Source organism: Arvicola amphibius, unplaced genomic scaffold (genome assembly GCF_903992535.2).
Source record: "Arvicola amphibius unplaced genomic scaffold, mArvAmp1.2, whole genome shotgun sequence".
NCBI lineage: Eukaryota > Metazoa > Chordata > Mammalia > Rodentia > Cricetidae > Arvicola > Arvicola amphibius.
The window spans coordinates 30,955-51,604 of record NW_024582178.1 but is presented as its reverse complement, the minus strand read 5'-3'; the positions used below and the strand labels follow the sequence as shown (position 1 = coordinate 51,604).

The 20,650-nt window shown below is 43.6% G+C and overlaps 1 protein-coding gene across 1 annotated transcript; it reads right to left on the bottom strand.

Moving 5' to 3' along the window:
* Positions 1-2,613: 2,613 nt before the first annotated feature.
* Grxcr2 (glutaredoxin and cysteine rich domain containing 2) lies at positions 2,614-14,638 on the bottom strand. The gene is made up of 3 exons (XM_038317553.1): positions 14,303-14,638; positions 8,207-8,434; positions 2,614-2,796 (listed from the first exon to the last, which is right to left on the bottom strand). Exons 1-3 carry the CDS (start codon positions 14,636-14,638, stop codon positions 2,614-2,616), a joined length of 747 nt encoding a protein of 248 aa, XP_038173481.1.
* Positions 14,639-20,650: the final 6,012 nt, after the last annotated feature.

Here is a 20,650-nt window from a genome sequence, read left to right as displayed (position 1 = left end):
GACAGAGGCCCAGCTTCAGCAGCGTGTCCCAGTAATCCAAGCTCTTACCACGGCTTCTGAGAAAGGCTCCCGCCACCCAACACACAAGCACACATATCTCACACACTAGTGCACATTTACACACCACACAGGCGGGCACCTTCTCTTCTGCCCCGCCCCCATCTGTCCCACACTGTCTTCCAGGCCTCTCTCCTTCCTGTAAGTCTAGCGTGGTTGTTTCCTCTATGAGGTCTACTCTTACCCCAGGCATCTGTGGGGATCACTGCAGCTACAATTCTACTAGCCCTTTACTGAAGCCACTTTCCTATGTCACTTGTCCACACCACGTCCAGCTCTCAGTCCCTTGCGACACTTTATTTTGCATAGATTTATCCCTTTCTAACATGCTATACATTCTGCATATAGCTGTATTGTATAAATGCATATTTTTCTGTAGCATGTTTTATATAGCTTTTGCATATGGGTATTACATAAATATATGTATTTAGGCATCTATACTCTCTTACCAAAATACAAGCTCCAGAGGAACCAGGATTTTGTCTTTTTGCCTACTTCTAAATCCTTGATACTCAGTGGGTTTGGTTTGGTTTGGTTTCTTTTCAAAGAAGTAAATTTGTTCTTGGTTCATGGTTCCAGAAGCTTATAGTGATTGCCAGCAGTAAGGTTTTATGTATTTAATACCTTATTAAGAGATCAGATGTTGTTTCCATCACAACAGTAAATAACTACCTACTGAATTAACACAATTAGTGGAGTCATTAATAGACATATTTATTGTGTGATTATTTAAAAAACTAGACACCCTTAAGAGCATTCAGGACAGGTGATGGAATGACAACTCTCTCTCTCTCTCTCTCTCTCTCTCTCTCTCTGTGTGTGTGTGTGTGTGTGTGTGTGTGTGTGTGTACCTGCTCCTTTGGGTAGCCTCCCTAAACCTATCAAGGAAGTAGATAAAGATAATTCAGAGGTAAAATATGTGCTTAGCATGTATCAGACACTGGATGAAATCCCAGCACAAAAAGAAGGAACAACCCACTAAGGCTAACAATATATCCTTCTTTTTCTCCAAATATATTAATCCCATCATATATTAGTCCATCTTAGTAAAGCCACACTTCACTTCAACTACCTGTTGCATGCTGACTCCACTTAAACCGTAAGACCCACAAGATGCCAAAGATCTGGCATCTTTGGGTTACACGAGGTCCCAAGCCCGTGTGTATGTGTTGGGAAGGGTACTCAAACCATGCCTGTAGCAGAATGCTCCCATCAAAGAGGTAAGTACTTAAGGTCTCTTGACATCACCCCTCCTTCTGCTCTGCTCTGCTGAGAAGACAGAGAAAGGTGCACACGGAGGCAGGGGGCAGTCACACACAGTCCCAAAGGTGTCAGGTAAGCAATGAGAAAGCAGACAAGAGCACCGTGGCTTCAAAGAGTGTGTTTGCATCTTTTTATTAGAAGTATCCGTATTACCCACATGCAACCCACTGTCGATTTAACAGAGTTTAAGAGAATAACAAACCTTGAAGAATTACTAAGCTATAAAGTCAGAACTATTATGGGAGACAAGCAGCACTAGGTAACAGATTTCTGTGGCATCCTCACTTAGTGTGCAGAGTGGGTGTTCAAGCTACAAAAGTTCATCAACAAACATGGTTTTAAAACTTAATAACTGTCTTTAAGAGGGAAGAGTCACCCTTCGCATGCACATTAGTGGGCGGTAAACAATGTCTATCAGCCCTCTCAGTTTTTCTCTTAGAGTTTCCTTAGTTCAGCAAGGAACACCTGCTGTCCTTCCTAAAGACAAGCTGGCTAGATCGGAGTCCTAAAATAGACCCGTGTTTTTGGTAATTTAGTGAGGAGCTGGCAGAATTCTTATCACAAATATGTGCTCAAGCACCAATTTATCATAAATAGGTTTGGTGTCGCTTTATAACCTCACCAGTTAAAGGCACACAGAAAGATCATAGACCATCCTCACCTGAACAGGAGTGAGCTCTCTGCCTGCCTAGCTAGTGCAGGAGCAGATGCAAGAGGGCCTCCTCATCTCACCTGTCTCTGGAATGAGCATACTGTTTTGCTTGCAGAGGCCTGCCAGGACCATTGGTGTTGGCTGTATCTTCCCCCTTCTGCTTCATTAGAATTCAATTTGACCAATGACAATTTCAGATGCATGACAAGCAACAGGAATTTGGTCCATTGGAAATCCACTTCTTTATTCCTTTCTCACCACATAATTTTGCAAAATAACCCTCAGCCCGGAAAATGACTTCAACCTACTGCCTGAAGTGTACATTTATTTATTTGTTCACTGATGCGGGGGGAAGACTGAGCTAAATCAAGTGAGATGCATGCACGTGTTCCTGAAAGGATAATTTTAGAACCAGTTTCAAAGCCGATTCTAATTCAAAAATGCCCCCATTACTTAGACCCATGTAGAGATGTTACCCGCTTTACAAAATGTCATCAAATAATTTGAGATCTGCTAGTGTTAGGAGCGAGTGCAGCTGCAGTAGCTCCTTTTCTGGGAGAAGCAGAAGAAAGGGGGATGGTTTATTAGGAGAGCACACGTGAGGGTGTAATAAAAGGAGATGTGAGAACCGGGGCTACCGTCTATGGGCTGCAAATTCGGCAAGGTTGCAGGCCATTCTCATTGCAGGCAGGGCACCTGAGGGCTCGATAGGACTCCTTGAATCTGTTAGCCAGCATTGAGAACTTGCTGCCGTGGCACAGAGAACAGGTGGCAATGCCGGACCCCTGGCAGTGGAGACAGCTGTCCTCAGGGACCAACCCATCCTGCAAGGGACAAGTCAGGCTTCAGTTAGATCAGCGATTCAAGCCCACCCTTTTCACAGAAATCAAAACAGTGCTAGGCCTTGGCAAAGACTGGAGCAGAACTGTAGAAACTGTTTCTAATAAACACTCCTGGGGAAACGGCCAGGACACAGAACAGCAATTGGACCAGAGAGGATTTCTCAGCTGAACATCAGGACCGCGATATCGTCTGCCCCCGCATCCGATGTTCTTCAACTTTCTGCTTTTGATCATCCTTGTTCCCATCTGATGGAAGCTCAATAAAGGCCAGATGTGACTTTTCCCTCTGCCAGACAGAGGGACAAGCCCATGTGACAAACCTTAGTGGGTGCTCAAAGAAACCAGGAGCTTCCTTCCCTAAGGGTTTCCTGTGTCTCGTGCATGGCACCCCCCCCCCCAATAGCCCAGGGCATACCTTCACCCAGGGCGCTAGGAAAATGCCATACTGAGCAGACCTGGTAATGTCAGACACATAGCCTGGAAGAAGAGGAGGCAGATTTTGATCCCTTAGGACTGAGCACCAGACTCCATGCCCCTCAGATTGTTCATACAACCATTCATTGTGGCCCTCCAATACCAGGTGCTCAGGAAGGGATGGATGTTTTCTCACTGGGAGGCTGGGTGAGTGAATGGATTAGATCTGAGCTCTTCTACTATTTTATTCTCTTTGAGAACTGTGTAAGGCCTAGTGATTAAAGCCCCAGTCTGTGACAGACAGGGCAAAGGCTTACGAAGTTCCACTCCCACGGGAGACGTTACTGGCAACTGATGACTGCCGGCCGAGGAAGACTCAATTTTCTTCAGGGGTTCGACCCCGGAGTGGTAACCTGTGTTCTGGTAGACGGTCCTACACCTGTGCACTTATAGGTAGCACTAAGTCGACTCAAAGATTTTTCTTTAAGAGGAAAAGATTATGAAGTAGGGAGGGAAAGTTGCAAGGGGGGGTGCGTGTTGAAGGGAAGGGAATGGGAAGTGGATTAGATCAAAACCATGTATGGATACATAGTGAGAGTTCTCCATAAAAACACAAGCTCAGGGCTGTGGAGCCAATGGACTAGAATGGAAGCGGATGTCTGAAGAGGACAGCACAGCGGGACCTTCGCTCAGCCTCTCCTGCTCGGTCTCACTACTGAGAAAACAGGCAGGACACGCAGGAAATGCCCCCCCTCCCAGTCCTGGAATATTAAGTGAGACAGCACGTGCAATCACAGACTCCTCTCCTCTTCCATATCCCAAGCTCCCTGTAAAAATCAGTTTCCTCCTCAGCCCACAGTCTCCTGTCTCCAGAAAACGCCCCTCGACTATGTCTTGAGCCAAGATGTCTGAGACATCTCACAGAAATGAACAATTTCACACTCTTTATAAGCAGAATCTCCCCAGGAGCGGGCTGCAAACCAGACCACTGCCAGGTGAATTTACTAAGGAGCCCAGTCCAGTTCACCTTCTGAAGGGCCTTTCACACCCATCTCAGGTTCTCCCACGCCTAGGTTCCGAGCCCAGGTGCACCAACTCTGGGTACAACACCCATTCTTGTGAGAAGCTTTCTCCACTCAAGCCATTCCGGTTGAGTTGCCTGTCATCCTGGCCATCTTAGGGAACACAGCTTGGAAAACCCTTTCAACAGATAATTGCCCTCCTTCTGAAACCACATAATTCAGGAAGTGACCTCAGATGATCTACTTTTTTTTTTTAATCTACACCTCTCCTCTTTCTGGGAGTTTCAGGTTCTTGTCCTTAGACGTGTCTACACAGCCCTGCCCACTTCCACCTGTTTCCAGATGTCTGCTGCTCAGTTCCTTCCAGACAGACTTACCCACCCACTCTTCCTTTTCAGGAGCCCCACGCAGGGCTACCCCCAACCAGCAAGTGTCCCATTCCACTGACCCCTCCTGAGTCGATGACAGGAACCTTACAGTTGCTTCATCAGCACCCCCCAGACATCCAGAGACACAGTTAGATGATAATAATAATAATAACAACAACAACAACAACAACAATATTAGAGTAGTGCCTGGCACAATACTTGTTCACATGCTGATCTACCACTACACAAAAATAAGCATGTCTGAGAAACCCTCTTTTTTTTTCTTTTTTTCCCTTTCATTGGAAATAGATTCTTTTTCTCTTACAATATATCCTGATACAGTTTCCTCTCCCTCTACTCCTCCCAGTTCCTCCCCTCCCTGCTGAATCCACTCCCTTTCTGTCTCTCATTAGAAAAGAACAGGCTTCTAGGCGATAACAACCAAACATGACAAAATAAAACACAAGATAAAGCAACAACTATGGCATGGGGTCTGGACAAGGCTGAACCAAAGGGAAAGAGCCCTAAGGGCAAGCACAGGAATCAGAGGAACCTTCTCCTTAAAATTCTTCTCAAAATATTTAGCACCAGGGATAAAATATAGCTGCATAGCATGGTTTAGGATCAAGACCCAAACAGATCCTCTCAATGCATTTTCTTCTCTGGTCACTCTTTGTCACTCTATGACCAAGAAAAAGGCTGCTTCTGTTGCTTCCTTCAGACATGCAGGCTTGCACAGCTCTGCAGACAATGACCAGCACAAAGCCAGAGTCTGCAGTGGTTGTGATCATAACATTGGTATGGACCTAATTGGACTGCTGTCTCTAGTGACCTCTAGTGAGTTACTTGAGTCTCAGCTTCCCTAGTGGAAGAGAAGACTGTTGGTAAATACACGCTCCAAGGGGTCTTCACGAGAAGGATACGAACTATTGCATGGACAAACACTGAGAATGGTAGCTGTCTCTCGTGGGCCTTCGGAAATCAGTAGCTATTACTGTTGTTATTATCTTATCTTTCTACCTCAAAGATGAGATCGCCTCATGGAGCATTAAAGTGCCCAAGGGTTTACAGGGACAGTCTCACCAAGCATGGAGCCAGAATCCTCCCCTTGCAAATGTCTCTGGGGCTCGATTCCTTTATTCTTCTCCTTTGCTTTAGAGCTGATAGAGGTTCAAGGTGGCCCAACTTTCTGCCTTGCCCTACTGTTTCATGGGGCTCTCTCTTCCCAGTTACAAACAGCAGAGCAAAGTGCCCCTTAGCCAGAAGGGTTACCTTGATGTTCTTTGACCCTTTCTTTTAGAATAAAACTTGTCTGGGCATTCATTGCACAAGGGATCGAACAAACAAATAGTAATTTAAACCAGAGTTTAAAGAACAGACAAGGGAAGTGTAACCTTTCCCGGCAACCTTCTGCCACACAACTCTGCCCCTGTTTACAACACTACAGAAGAAAACAAATCTGGATTCCTTGAAACTGAATTGAAAAGTAATTATCACCTGGAACCTGCCACCATTGCCTTTTCTTTCAGGGCTATGGAGTGACCTGCGCCTGCCTATTTCTTACTGTGTGGGGGGAGGGAGAGTGTTCCCCCCAAGTTACAACTCAATAAGAGAAATAAAATGGAACTAAAGATTTATACAGAAGAAAAGTGATGTTTACAATGTCCAGGCTATCACCTGCCGCCATGCTGGGTTCTACAGACTTTTTCTTGTAGAAGACGAGAGAAGCAACAGTGGCGTGTTTCTTACCAGCTGACGCTTGGTTCCAAATTTCATTATGTTTCCCACCACAGACAATACTGACTGAGCATCAGTTATGTGCCAGGCTTTGTTTATTTGTTGTTGTTATATTTTTTTTTGAACCTGGGAACTGCAATATTGCATTCACCATGAACACAGCTTCTTTCTTTGTGGAGATCAAATCCTGGTAGGTATAAGCAAATCTTAACCACAGAATCACAAACAAGAAAGTAAAGTTGAAGAGGCGCGCCAAGTCCTGATGGGTTGATTCTGAGTGTGTCATCCCCACGGGAGCCGTCGAGAGCCCTCTGAGGGATGGAACCTCCACTGAGATACCAGGAGCTAAAGGCAAGAGAACAGAAGACCTGGGGACCACTGCTTTGAGGAAGGGATCTGCCTCTGGCAAGAGAGTGGAAAGAACCTATGAGAGATGGACAGATGGACAGATGGGCAGTAGAGGGAGGAGAGGGAGCAAGGGCACAAGAGATGTGTATCAGATAAAACCAGAGGGGCTAACACTAGCCAGGCAACCCAGGGCTTTCTAAAACACATAAAGAGATTTGGTCTTATCCCAAGCAGTAGAGCATCATTGAAAGGGCTAGGAAGGGTGTGGCAGAAACAAAGATTCTCATTTCAAAAGTGCCACATTGGGTGTGAAATCAGTTCAAAGGGTGGATGTGAGCCAAATTTCAGGAGCCTTTTTTTGAAGTCCAAGAAAGAGGCTAATGTTCCGGTGGAGTGGATGGGCCAGGAGAGAAAGAGAGAAGAGAGATTTTAAGGAAGGTGGAGAGCTAGGTTGTCGTGTAAGACAGAGAAACGAGAGTAGAAATGCTTGGCACCTTGGCCTAAAGTCATCGCTCAGAGATGGCTATGACTTCCTCATTCTCTTCACCTCAGTCCTCTCAGCGCAGGGACATCATTCAGGTCCCCAAAGCCCTTCTTCCATTTTCCAGTCCACCTCATGAGATATTAGAGTGAGTTCCACAGAAACAAACTTGCATACAAGGGACCCTGGAGTGTGGCGGTCAGTGCTGACAGCAACATACGGCTCAATTGTTCACTTTCAGTAGACTACAAAAACTCAGTATATTGCAGTCCACAGGTGCCTAGGCTTGTGGGTTTACAAATGGAATCAGTTTCAAGTCACCCAAACCTTCAAACTGACTCAAGACTTTACAGAATCTTCACTGATTGCGGACTAAGTTGTGGACCAATAACAGAGGCACAAGTGAACCCATAAAAGAAAAAGGCAGAACTGGGGATGTAGGTTGATTGGTAGAGTGCTTGACTAGCTTGCAGGAAGCCCTGGGTTCAATGTCCAGCACCACGTGAGCCTAGTGTATCAGCACATCTACCTATGATGTCAGCACTCCGAAGGTAGAGGCAGAAGGATCAGAAGTTCAAAATCATCCTCAGCTATGTTAAGAGTTTGAGGACAGCCTGAGCTATAGACCCTATCTCAGAAAAATCAATAAATAAAATAGAACAGAGCTGATCTGTCCCCAACTCTAAAACCCAGGGTTCATAAAGCCACAACTCACAAGAAAAGCAATGGATTCCTAATCAGATGCGAAAAGAAGTCATCCAAAAAAAATTAAAGATTATAAATATTTAAAATGTGAATGTCTAGTCATTAATATAATACTATATTATATATAATAAAATAAGTGTGATTTTATATTAGCAAAACGCCATTGTAAGCCAATAGGTGTTAAAATTCCCTCACACTTTAGCAAATATTGTAAGTGTTGTTATTCAAAAATGTTTCGGGAGGTATTGCAGGAGCAGAACAATGGGCAGGCCACTGCTGCAGGGCCAGCCTGGGGGGAAACAGTGGCGCTGACACACCTGTGTGTGCTGATTATGGAGAAATGTGCCTTCCGTCTCCGGCAGGGGACTGTCATTTTGCTCCCTGTCACCATCGTTTTCTCCTGTGCTCATCAGAGCCTCCTCCTCAGCAACTGCTTCCTTCTGGAGCATTCTCCTCATGAAGTCCCTTTTGTCCATTGGGGTCCGGATGATTTTCAGGTTGTTCGTGTAGATGATTATCTTCCCAAAATCTATAATCGGTGGAGGCTAGAGAAACAGAGAGTGGGTGTCAGCAGTCACCAAACGCAGGGTGGCAGAAGCTGCCCAATGCCCTTCCCAATAGGAGAGAAGGGTTTTGCACCCACCCAAACTGTGGCTCATCCCACCCCAAGGCTTCTTTCCAAGGTTCGTTCATTCTTTCTGAAAGTAAGAAGAGTCCCTTGGTTCCAGAGCATCTGTTCCCACTGTCCCCCAGGACAGCCAGTGCAAAGCTGGGTACATGCAAAGGTATTCTTTTGTCTCATTTGAATATTTCTCTATTTGTCTATGCTTAAATAATATTAGCACATACCACTTGCCGAACACTGTGTGTCAGGCATCATGCTAAGCATTTTACTGACAACAGTTCCCTACCAACCATCCCTGTGGAGGATATGGTATGATTTCCATTCTCTACAGGTGCAGACTAAGTCTCAATGGGGTCAAGAACCTCACTACGGTGACAGAGTGACTTGGAAACTGTGGCTGGCACTCAAACCTTGTGGCTGGCACTCAAACCTTATACCTTTTCAGAAGTTTTAGATTCATTCTTTTTACTTTCTGTGTATGAGTGTTTTGCTTACATACATACATACACACACATGTGTGAGTGTGTGTGTGTGTGTGTGTGTGTGTGTGTGTGTGCCCTTCATAGATGCTTGGTACCTGCAGAGGTCAGATGAGGACGTTGGATATCCTAGAACTGGAGTTATGGATGCTTGTGAGCACCATGTGGATGCTGGCAACTGAACTTGGTGCCTCTGCAGGAGCAGCAAGTGTTTTGAAACACTGAGACAACTCTTCAGTCCCTAAAGCCCACATTCTTTGTTTCCTTTCTTTATCTCTTTTCTTCCTTCTTTCAGGGTCTCACTGTGTAGCCTTGGTACCTGAAACTCACTGTGTAAACCAGGCCAACCTCAAACTCATCAAGATCCATGTGCATCTGATGGCAAGTGTTGATTTTAAAGGCATGTATCACCATGCCTGTTCTCCAAACTCCCATATTCTTAACACCTATATACACAATTGACAAGCATTCTTTTCTCTCCAAATATATCTCTATAATCATATATATCAAAATATATACATCAAATTACAAAAAGATACATCAGTGAATATACCCTGTCATAATCCATTTTTGTTATTCAAATAATATGAAATACTTGTATGAATATACTTCTAAACATTCATTGTTAATAATTAATGTCTCTTTCTATGGGTTTACCATGTGTTACCTAATGCTTTGCTCATAAAAAAACAAAAACAAAAAGACACTACTATAGCTCACTGAAGAAGCTAGATGAAAGACAGGGTTGTAAGACTGTAGCTCAATGACAGAGAGATTGCCTAGCACATGTGAGGCCTAGGGCTCAGAATGTCCAAGACTGAGAAGACAAAGGAGAAGAAAGGGGAGAGGAAGAAGAGGAGAAGGAGAAAGTGGAAGAGGAGGAGGAGAAGGACCAAGAGAGGGAAAGACAAAGGAAGAGTAACCACTCAGGGACCACTTGACCAGGAACACACAAGCTTTGCCCAGTTGCACAGCTGGGAGCGAAACAGCCTTGGATTCCAGTTCTGGTGTCCACTAGTTACAAGACACAGTGCAGTCGTGTACTCTGATACACTCCATTTTGGTCATCTGCATGGGCCTTGACGTCCAGCTGGTAGCTAGTTACTTAAATGCAAGAGTACTTCCACAAATGTGCTGAAACTCCTGGGTTCTGCCACCTCTTATAAAGTCTCCCTGCTAGGAACTTCCAACATCGTCAAGTTCAGCAACATAAGGGCTAATGCTAGCTGGGCATGGTGGTGCACGCCTCTAATCCCAGCACTCTGGAGGCAGAGGCAGGCTGATCTCTGTGAGTTCCAGAAAGCCTGGTCTACAGAGCGAGTTCTAGGACAGCCAAGGCTGAACAGAAAGATCCTGTCTCCAACTCCTGCTCAAAAATGGGGGTTGATGCCAAGCTCCAGGGCCCTTCTCCAACTGGTTACATACTTTCACTCTAGTAACGAAAGATGATATCATCTTCTGAGGATGGAAGATGATAGGAAAGATACAGAAAAGTGGGGTTTGCAAAAGCTGTTGATAATATGCAAGTGTGGGCGTCATTGCTGCTGTTATTAAAAACTATTTTTCAATAGTGTATGCACACTTACGCTGTACAGCCAAACACCCCAGCATGAAATATTTTTCCTGGTTCTAGAATTGTATAAACCCAGCCTGTTTAGATGATGCCAGAGTTAAACATTCTCATATTTAGGTATTCAGTTGGAATCTAACATGAACAAGATGTCAATATTCAGACTCCAGTAAACAGCCGTGGGGTTTTTCAATGATTACTTAAGCCACAGGCTTCCTGTCTGGCCTTCTTTTCTCCCTCTTCAGGGGATCCGATTCCATTTCCTTTTGTTTTATGCACACTGGATTCCCATTTCACACTCTGGACTATCAGTTTCTGACATCGGGAGATAAGGATGGTGGTACTTTTGGAAGGTTCTGTTTCTACTTCCTGTAATAGCCAAAACGGTTCAGTTACCAGGAAGTTTCCTCATACCCAGGACTCTTTTTCTTTCAGTTTCTTCTCTTGAAGACAACTCTCACTGTGCTCAAGGAATGGATGACCATCTGCTTCAACCCCTGCCCCCAAACCGGTCAACATGTAAGATAGCAAATACTTTTACTCCAAAGATGAAGGGCCCCAATCATTCTGAACGTGTGTTTAATTTCAGTCCTCTTGCTAGCCAGAGCAAAACTCCCTGGGTGTAACTGTAGTTTACAAGGTCTGGTTACATCTAGTTGCCTGTGAGGAAGACCCACTCTTGTAGGATAGAGGACTAGCTGGAGCCAAGAATCTTTTAGCCTTTTGCACACAGTCTAGAATGGCAGCGTACATAGGAAAGTATCTGGACACATTCCGGTTTCTGTAGCCACATGCCTAGAAATGGTTATCCAGACACTAATGAATACAGAGAAGCGTTGTTAGATACTAGAAATTTAATGGGATTAGGAGTCGGGGAAACCCAATCCAAATTTTATTCAAATGTTATTTGACAATTTTGTTAGATGGGCAGGTTATTTTAATCTGTAAATCCTGTAACCATCTGTTTTCCCAATTTGAAATTTTCTTTCTCATTGAAATATTATGAGACCATTTAATACATATAAATCTGTAAATGTTCAGTAAATGTCACCTCCTTCCTTTCCCTGTCCACAATTTCATGAACCCTACACATTTCAGTGAGTTTTAATTCCTTAACGTGCTTTTATTACCTATCACCACCTTTTTTTTTACCCATGACATAAAATAAAAGGTAGATTCAACATTTCCTTAAGAATTTGTTCATCACTGCAATAATAGGTACCATTTGCTAAACATATATTGGGCGCCAGGCACTTTGCAGGAATTATCTATTTTAATCATCTTAATGGCCCTCCTAAGGAAGGCACTTTAGTCATTCTCAGGCCAAGATGATGCCGTTGGGGCTTAAGAAAGTGAGTTTGCCCAAATTCACACATCAGAGCCCATGTTTTGTTTTTATCATTACAATACACATAACAGACAGATTACTCGTCTAACCATTAATTGGCATAGAGTTCCCTGAAATTTACATTGTTGTACAACATTTATCTTCAGAACTGTATCGTCCCAAACTGAAATGCTGAATCCATAAAGAGTAACATCTTCTCCTCTACCCCAGCCTGACAACAACCATCCGCTTTCTGTCTCCATTGATTTGGACCCCATACATCGTGTCGCTGCAATGGTACAGGTCTCCCTGGTTGTACGTGGCTTATTTCATTTGGCCTAATGTGTTCAAGCTTCATCCATGTTGAAGCATATCAAAATTTCCTAAGGTGTTGTAATATTCCATTATGTGTACACACCACTTCTTGTGTAGCCATTCACAAACTGATGAATATTCAAGTTGTTTCCACCTCTAATTGATGGTGAATTTCTGTGAACAGTGGTGTACAAATACCTGTCTGAGTTCCAAATGCTTAAGTGAATCACTGCACTTAACTGCAACCCATCATGCTGTCATAGGCAGTATTTATGAGGGGTCAATTTACAACTCCATCTACTGTTGGGAAGTCAATGAAGCTCCAGATTTTGTTTCCTTGCTTTTCATGAATACCATCCTGAACTTTTTTAGTAGGCGGGCTGCACAGATCCGTTTTTGGTCCCTGCCACACTGCCACACTTAGAGCTTGATGACAGTGGGATGTGGTCATTGGTGGAAACACAGAGAAAGCAAGGAATAACGAGCCCCAACAGGAACTCAACTTTCAACATGACCTCTGGAATATTTCTGTTTTAATCCTGCTTTGTAAATCTACGTCAAATCATTCTTACATGTGCCGAAGTCGGCATCTGAGTTATGAAGTAGCTTAAATTATCTATCATGGCTTTTATGAACTATGCCTTTATTAACTCTCAGCTACCAAATAAGATACAGTTACAAAGGCCTATTTTAAGCAGAAAACATAGCTAAGTGCCTAGGACACAAACAAATAGCAATATCATGAACATCATCCCCACCATCATTATTATGTAATGATCTTGTTTGTTGAAAAGGAACATGATATAGAGATTAAAGTATGGAAAATCAGGAAATCAATATCCCTATTCTGACTCAACACCTTAGGTCCCTACAGTGATGTGTGGCCTTTAATCAACTTGGCACATAATTTTCCTCCTTCACAAAATAGAAATGACCATACCTTGCCTTTTTCCTTGAGAATGAGGTAAAGACAAGACTATGACGGACAGAGAAGAAGACAATCCATAGCAGCACACTTTATAACGCATAAAACATCCTACTAACATGAGGGATTTCCATTCTCAGCCCCTTCATACAAAAATGAAACCTGCTATTGGTTTTGATAACTGTGGACATTACAATTATCTTTTTGCCAATATCAGCAAGTCCAACACATTTGCCTGCAATACCTATTTTCTTGGGAAATGAACACTAAAAATGATTTAAAATAATTATCTGAAAAAAACCTCCCAAGATGAAGATAAATCATGTTATAGTTATCACTAGTAACTTAAATACATTACACATAGGTGCTCTTTAAGAAAAACACCATTCATACTTCCACTCCCGTGAGCACAAACCCATCTTCTAAGAGTCTGGAAATTACTAAGTAATTTCCATGTTGTCTTAGCTTAAAATAGAGTCCCTCAGGGGGCTTCTGATTATCCCTCGTTCCAGAGAAGCTAAGGAAACCTGCAGGAAGAGTCTGCGTCATTGAACTCTTAGTTCAAACTTCTTCCCCAAGAAACACTTCCTCTGTTTGATTTGCTTTTCACCATTTCTTCCCAGGATTCCAGCTACCTAGTGTTCGTATTAATGAGCACTGGGAAGGCAAAACTAAATAAATAGACCGACAATTTTAAAAAGCAGGCAGTAGGAAGGTGATAAGGAGGGAAAAAAAACAAGACATGGATAAAATACAGCAGAGTAATTGGCTGGAGCAAAATGGGTACCTTCAAATATTCAATTCTTTCAGGAAACGGAATGACCTACTGCTGCATAATTCTCCAAAACGACAGGCTGGCAACTCGAAAACCGCTGCACCTCTATTTAATTTACACACGAAGGAAACTCAGCCAAAGACCCAATTACAGTGTATTACCCTGGATGGAATTTGAACGCTGCCTATGCTCGTCACACTTTCCAATGAGTAGTCAACCCGCGTGTTATTTTTGTCCAAGAAATATTAGTCTAATAACGGCTCCCCATTTGATGCACCTACAGCTCTGGCCGGTAGCTGAACTTGAGAGAGATGCTTATCTTGAAGCACCTTGGCATTTCGCTAGACATATTTCAAGGAGGCTACCCTAAAAGCCCATAACCTCACACAATACCAACCTTATGGTCATTCGCCTTGTAGTCATTGAACAGAGGCTGGCTGCCCGCCAGAGAGTAGGCACTGCCGTCTCTAAACACGCTGATCCTTTGAGCAGTCAGCTTAGGGGAATACAGCTGAGGCTTGGGGGCTTCCCCTGACCCATAGACACCATCCATTGGCTCAAGGGCCTCCTGGAGAAAACTGTGAGGGTATTCCTCTTTGGGCGACTCTAATTCCTGCCCATCCTCAAACACCTGCTTCAACACTCGGCCGCTGTAGGAAGAGGAGATCTTAAACCGCACTTTTCTGGGTTTGTCGTCGCTCTTCGGATTCAGTTTCTTTTCCGGGTCCTCCATCAGCAGGAAGTTCTCACTGTGGTTTCTAGGCTTCCAAGCTGCCAGTGGAACCAGGCTCTGAGAAAAGGGCATTTTATTTTCTCTCCTTCTGCATATGATTAATTCAAGTTGGTTCTGAAGAACGCTCAATTACAGCAACTGACACCCACACATTAAATATTGATAGACCTCCTGAAAAGGCAGGTGATCATGGCTACGTGGTGTAGATGGAACAGAGGACAAGATGAGTCCTCTTCCTGGTCTCAAGCGTACCCCTAACTTTACCCAAACTCTGTTTTTTCTTACTCTGGGGGAGAATACATTGATTACCATGATAAAGTACCAATCCTGTAACACTTGGTCAATTAGCAATTACCTTGCTATCATTACCAAAAACAGCTATAACCTAGTGAGGAGGTTCAAATCCATGTCCGTGGGACTCTAACACCATGTCTGGCCCCTAGCTTTTCAAACAGTGTCTTATGAAGTTCTGGATACAAAGCAGTTTCTTGGGATTTCTTCTTAGACTAGGAAAAACCAGAGGGTCCAGAAGCCGAGTGGCTGACTCAGTAGTTAAGAGCTCTTCCGGAGAACCTGAGTTTGCCTCCCAGCACCCACACAGTGACTGACAACCATCTATAACTCCACTTCCAAGGCTTCTCACACCCTTTGGGGGGGGCGGGGGGCTCCACAGGCTCATGTACCACACAGATATATGTGCAGGCAAAACAATCAAACATATAAGACAAAAAAATAAGTCTTCCTTTGCAACTACTGCACCAGTCCCTACAGCCTTTTGAACTCAGCAAATTCCCATCTCTGAGATAGTGAGTGAGATGAATATCAGAGATGTGAGTCCTGTGAAGCCCTACAGGCCTGCCTAGAAAACAGACCTAACCCATGTGAAAGGCTAACCTCGTGCTTGGGGAGTAAAGTGTCCCCTGATAAATGAATCGATGACTGTTCTACAAAGGGGGAGCTCTCTAGAGAGAGGAGACTACAACGACTGAACAAGAAAGGGTTTCTGGGCTGAGTCTAAGGGGTTGTTTTGGATTTGAGGAGCTGGAATGATGGGATAAATCTTTCTGTCTTTGCCAAGGGCACAATGATGTATTTGCTTGCCCGAGCTGAGTTCCCATACGCCTCAGCCATTTCTAGGGATTCTTTCACTAATAACAACCCCTTCATGCAACTCAGTTACAACATTCTCCATTCACTTACCTCCCTTCAAACCCTCCTATATACCCCTTCCACTCTCCTTCAAATTCATGATCTCTTTCTTTTTACTAGTTATTTATATGTATGTATACATATGTATATATAATATATATTATATATAGTTCCTAAATATAACCTGTTCAGTCCATATGCTACCCATATATATGTTCTTAGGGCTAACCATTTGTCACTGGACAACCAGCTGGTATGCTCCTCCCTGGGGAAGAAAGATCACCTTTCGTGTTCCCAGCTTTTCCTCAGTTGCCCGTAGTTCTGTGTAGCATTAAAACCTCATGGGCTTTTCTTCATTCAGTTTGGTGTGTCCATTAGAGTCCTCCTCACTCAGGTCACACTTGGGGGTGAGACTTTATAAGTGTAGTTTCTGATACTACTAGGAGATACAATCTCACAGCAAACTTCCTGATCCTCCGGCTCTGACAATTTTCCCACCACCTCAACCATGTTTTCTGAGCTTTAGGTGCAGAGGTGTTTTGTATATGTATCCATTAGGATTGAGCTCCGAATCTGCATTCTGACTGGCTGTGGCTTTCCAGAGTGGTCTCTGTGTCTTGCAAAGAGAAGTTACCTTGATGAGGGTTGAAGATTGCTCTATCTGCAGGTCTAACAACCAATGTTTATAGATTATTGTTAGGGATGATGTTGGTTAGGAAATTAGTGGGTTTAAATTCTCCTCCAACAACCAGTACTTTGCTAGCTAAATAGTTAGCTAGGTTCTCAGTATGATCATGGTTTCCCTCTCGTTAAGTCAGTCTTGAGTCCAATCAGAGAGCTGTTGGTTACCTCCAAGGTAGGCATGCCACTACTGCACCCTTAGAGTTATTGTGCCATGCTGGTTGTTGATGTGGTTTGTAGGCATCATAGCTGCGTAGGACTGTATAGGTTGGTTGTTTCCCTCCTTCCAAAGCTTGCATGGAGCCTTCTGGCAACATGCAAGCTAGTCCTCATGGAGGGGCTTTCAAGTCAGTTCCAGCTCCGGGGTTCCTGGATCCTGTTTCTGAAATGCGTGATGTCTTCACAATAGTGACTTTCCTTCCAATTCTAAGGGTAGGTAACCCAGGACAGCATCAATTGGTTGTATATTTGAGGAGTCTCTTGGGTAGTCCTCGCCAACAACTCAGAAGAGTGTTTCCCATGCCTCGTGTTGAAGTTTCTGTGAGGTGGTCATCTTGCCGTTCTTTCCCGGGTGTCTCAAAGTTGCAGCTGCCTGCTAGTGACTTTCCACCCAGCATCCTCCCATTGCCTACACTGGTACCATTGATATAGGAGTAGTGCTCCTCCCACTCCACAGCGGTCTGCAGATGCCAGTTGCTGGTTAGAGATCATTCTAGAGATACATTGCAAAACAAGTTCTAATGCCTGTGTGTGACCAAACGCCTCAAAATCTAGCCTTGACTTCCTTTCTTCACATCCTCAGTCTCTGTTGTGCTTCCTGGTACTGTCTGATCTTCGTGTTAAAGGCACACATACACAAAAAATCTCATCCATTTCTGAAAACCTCAAGTTTCTGTCTCTGATCCAGTACTGTTTCTGGATTGGTGGGTATGGATTCTAGTTCTCCTTCGTGATGCATACTGCTTTTAGACGCCTCCCCACTGCCTGGAGAAGCTGGCTAAGAAATGTGGACCCATCTCTGATAAAGTTCTTCCCACTTTCCCTTGCCATTCTTCTGTTTCCTTCTACACAGTTGTGAATATGTGAGAGTCCTAAGCTCTCTATGCCAGCCTTCTATCCCAGTGTTTACTAAAGGGCCTGGTCCATGCTAGAATGTGGTTAATAATTGTTGAATTGTTGAAAGACTTCTGATAAGAGAAGCCAAAGGAAGAAACCTTTCTTAATGGAGCTTGATGTATTTTTATAAAGAATAACTAATATGTAAAACTTGTAATAGTTACCATGTAAGGTTGTTAAGAAAAGCTTGCACCTTCTACAAGGAAGTATTGGAGTTCTGTGTGCATTAATTTATTTTTAGTTAGTTAATTGCAGTTAATTAATTGCATAGAGCCGGGCAGTGGTGGCACACGCCTTTAATCCCAGCACTCGGGAGGCAGAGGCAGGTGGATCTCTATGAGTTCGAGGTCAGCCTGGTCTACAAGAGCTAGTTCAGGACAGGATCCAAAAGCTACAGATAAACCCTGTCTCAGAAAAAAAAATTAATTGCATGGAACAAAGTTCTTACAGAAGCAACTTGAGAGTGGAACGGTTCCTTTGGGGTTCAAGATTTCAGTCCATCCTGACATAGAAGCCATGTTGGAATGGCTCGGTCCAGAGCAGCAAGGCTGTGGTGTGTGGCAGTAGCTGTTCATATGGCAATGGACAGGAAGCAGGCAGTTGCCAGAACCAGAGACCTTCCACTAGTGACCTATTTCTGCCAACCGTGCCTCCTCTCCTAAAGATTCCACCATCTGTCCAGAACAGCACCATCATCAAGGGAACAAGTGTAATCGGTGCAAGAACTATGTGGGAGAACAAAACAGGATGTGTGTGTGTGTGTGTGTGTGTGTGTGTGTGTGTGAGAGAGAGAGAGAGAGAGAGAGAGAGAGAGAGAGAGAGAGAGAGAGAGAGAGAGAGCCTGGTGCGACCCAAGTCTACAGAAGTCTTATTGTATTCTCCAGCACATAGAAAAATATTATTATTCTCCATGTGTACCACATCCTGAAGAAGATTGGAGAGCCCTCACTAGAGGACTGCTTCCTTCTATCTGTATTAGTAAATGGCCAATGGCCCATCTTCAGCAAGCCGACCCAGCAGGCTGATGTCTATAGCTACCTGTCCAAATCTTCCACAGTTGATGGAGGAAAGTTATCTGTCTATGTTACTTTCATTGGTTAATTAATAAAGAAAACTGCCTTGGCCCTTTAAGAGACAGAAAATTAGGTAGGTGGAGTAGACAGAACAGAATTCTGGGAAAGAGAGGGGAGACGCTTCAGGCAGTCTCCATGCTTCTCCTCTCCGAGATGGACGCAGGTTAAGATCTCTCCTGGTAAGCCACACTTCGTGGTGCTACACAGATTACTAAATATGGGTTAAAGGAAGATGTGAGAATTAGACAATAAGAGGCTGAAACTATGGGCCAGGCAGTATTTAAATGAATACAGTTTCCGTGTAATTATTTTGGGCAAAGCTAGCCGGGTGGCCGGACACAGCCCTGCCGTTTCTTCTACACACAGTGACCAGCGTTAGCAAAGGTGGCCTTTCAGAAACATGGACTTCAGCCAGATCCAAACCCGGAAATGAGTTTTCTGAGTCATGTCTATCCACGACTATTTTCACGCCCTTCCTAGGCTCACCTACTTTCCGTGAGTCACAGCAACGGTGTGGAGAGTTTGGAGAGGAGCAATCTCACTTGACAACTTTCAGATGTTTGTGCTTTCAGAGTGGTCGCAACTCACACACTCCCAGAAGAATAAGCTGAAAACCGGAAAGCAATCTTGGCAGTATTATCGAAGACCTTAAAAAAAAAATGTCCATACCCTTGAGTCTTACTAAGAAAGAAAAGAGTTGCCTTTATCAGGAGAAATCATGTCAAACCCTAATATCAGTTGCCTCCGGGCAGAGGATGTGGAAGACTTTTTTCTCTCCCCATTTTATTATATTTTATATGCCAATGATCAACTCACCTTACTGTGATAATCAGGCAGAAAATAAATCCTAAAAATCCATTCCTTTCAGCCCAATAATTTCTCCTGAGGAAATAATTTTCTAAGGAGAGAAATATTTATCTAGATAAAGATATTCTCCAAAACATTACTTATGCCCAGAAAAAAAAAACCCTCAAAATTCCAACAGTAAGAATTCAACACTGCAAAAAAAATGTGTTATTGTTCAAGAGATTTACAAAAATTCTGAAATAACATGGGAAATATTTTTGTTACAAATTTAGTGGGAAAAACTAGATAAAGTTTATGTTCAGTAGTGTAGAATTTGCTATAGAAAGCTATAGGAAGGAGAAGAGTGGGTACACAAAACAGAACTCCCACCTAAAGGGGCAGCAGCGACATTTTATCCGTCTCTCTTTGTCCTTTTTGTCGCTTTACCACATTTTTTCAAAATTTTTTTGTGATAAATAAGTACACGTTTAATATTATAAGTATTTTGCATTTTAAATATATAGATGAATAAACGCACTTGGCTAAAGAAAACCGAACCCTCAGCAGTAAACATCCTGCCATTTTCTTCTGCTTGCATTCAAACGAGACAGAGAGCTCCAACCTCAACCACCCGGAAAAGGGGTTCTGTTTGTAGTCACCTGGGAAGAGAAGAGAAACAAGAGTTAAGTACACCAAGCAGGAGGGGTGGCTCAATGGGTAAGATGCTCATTAGGTAAGCATGAAGACAGAGTTCCATTCCCATAACTCACACCAGAAAAGCCAGGCACCATGGAAAACGTGTGAATTCCCAGTCCTGGGGAGGTAGAGATGAATATCTCTGGAGCTCTGGACAGCCAGCGCAACCTTCTTGGTAGGCTCCAGGCCAATGAGAGGACTCATTGTCTCAAAGAGCAAATAGGTGTGTCTTGAGGAATGATACCCAAAGTCTCTCTCTCTCTCTCTCTCTCTCTCTCTCTCTCTCTCTCTCTCTCTCTCTCTCTCTCCCTCTCTCCCTCTCTTTCTCATACACACACACACGAAAGAGAGAGAGAGAGAGTATATCTGAGGTAGTCTAGACCAAAGCTCTTCATATGTGTCTAAGTAAGCCAGATCTTGGTTTACAGGTTATTAGATCAGGAAAATGTTAGAGGCAGGAGAACCACATTCCAGCTGTACAAAGAATAGATTGTTGTAACTAAATGCAATA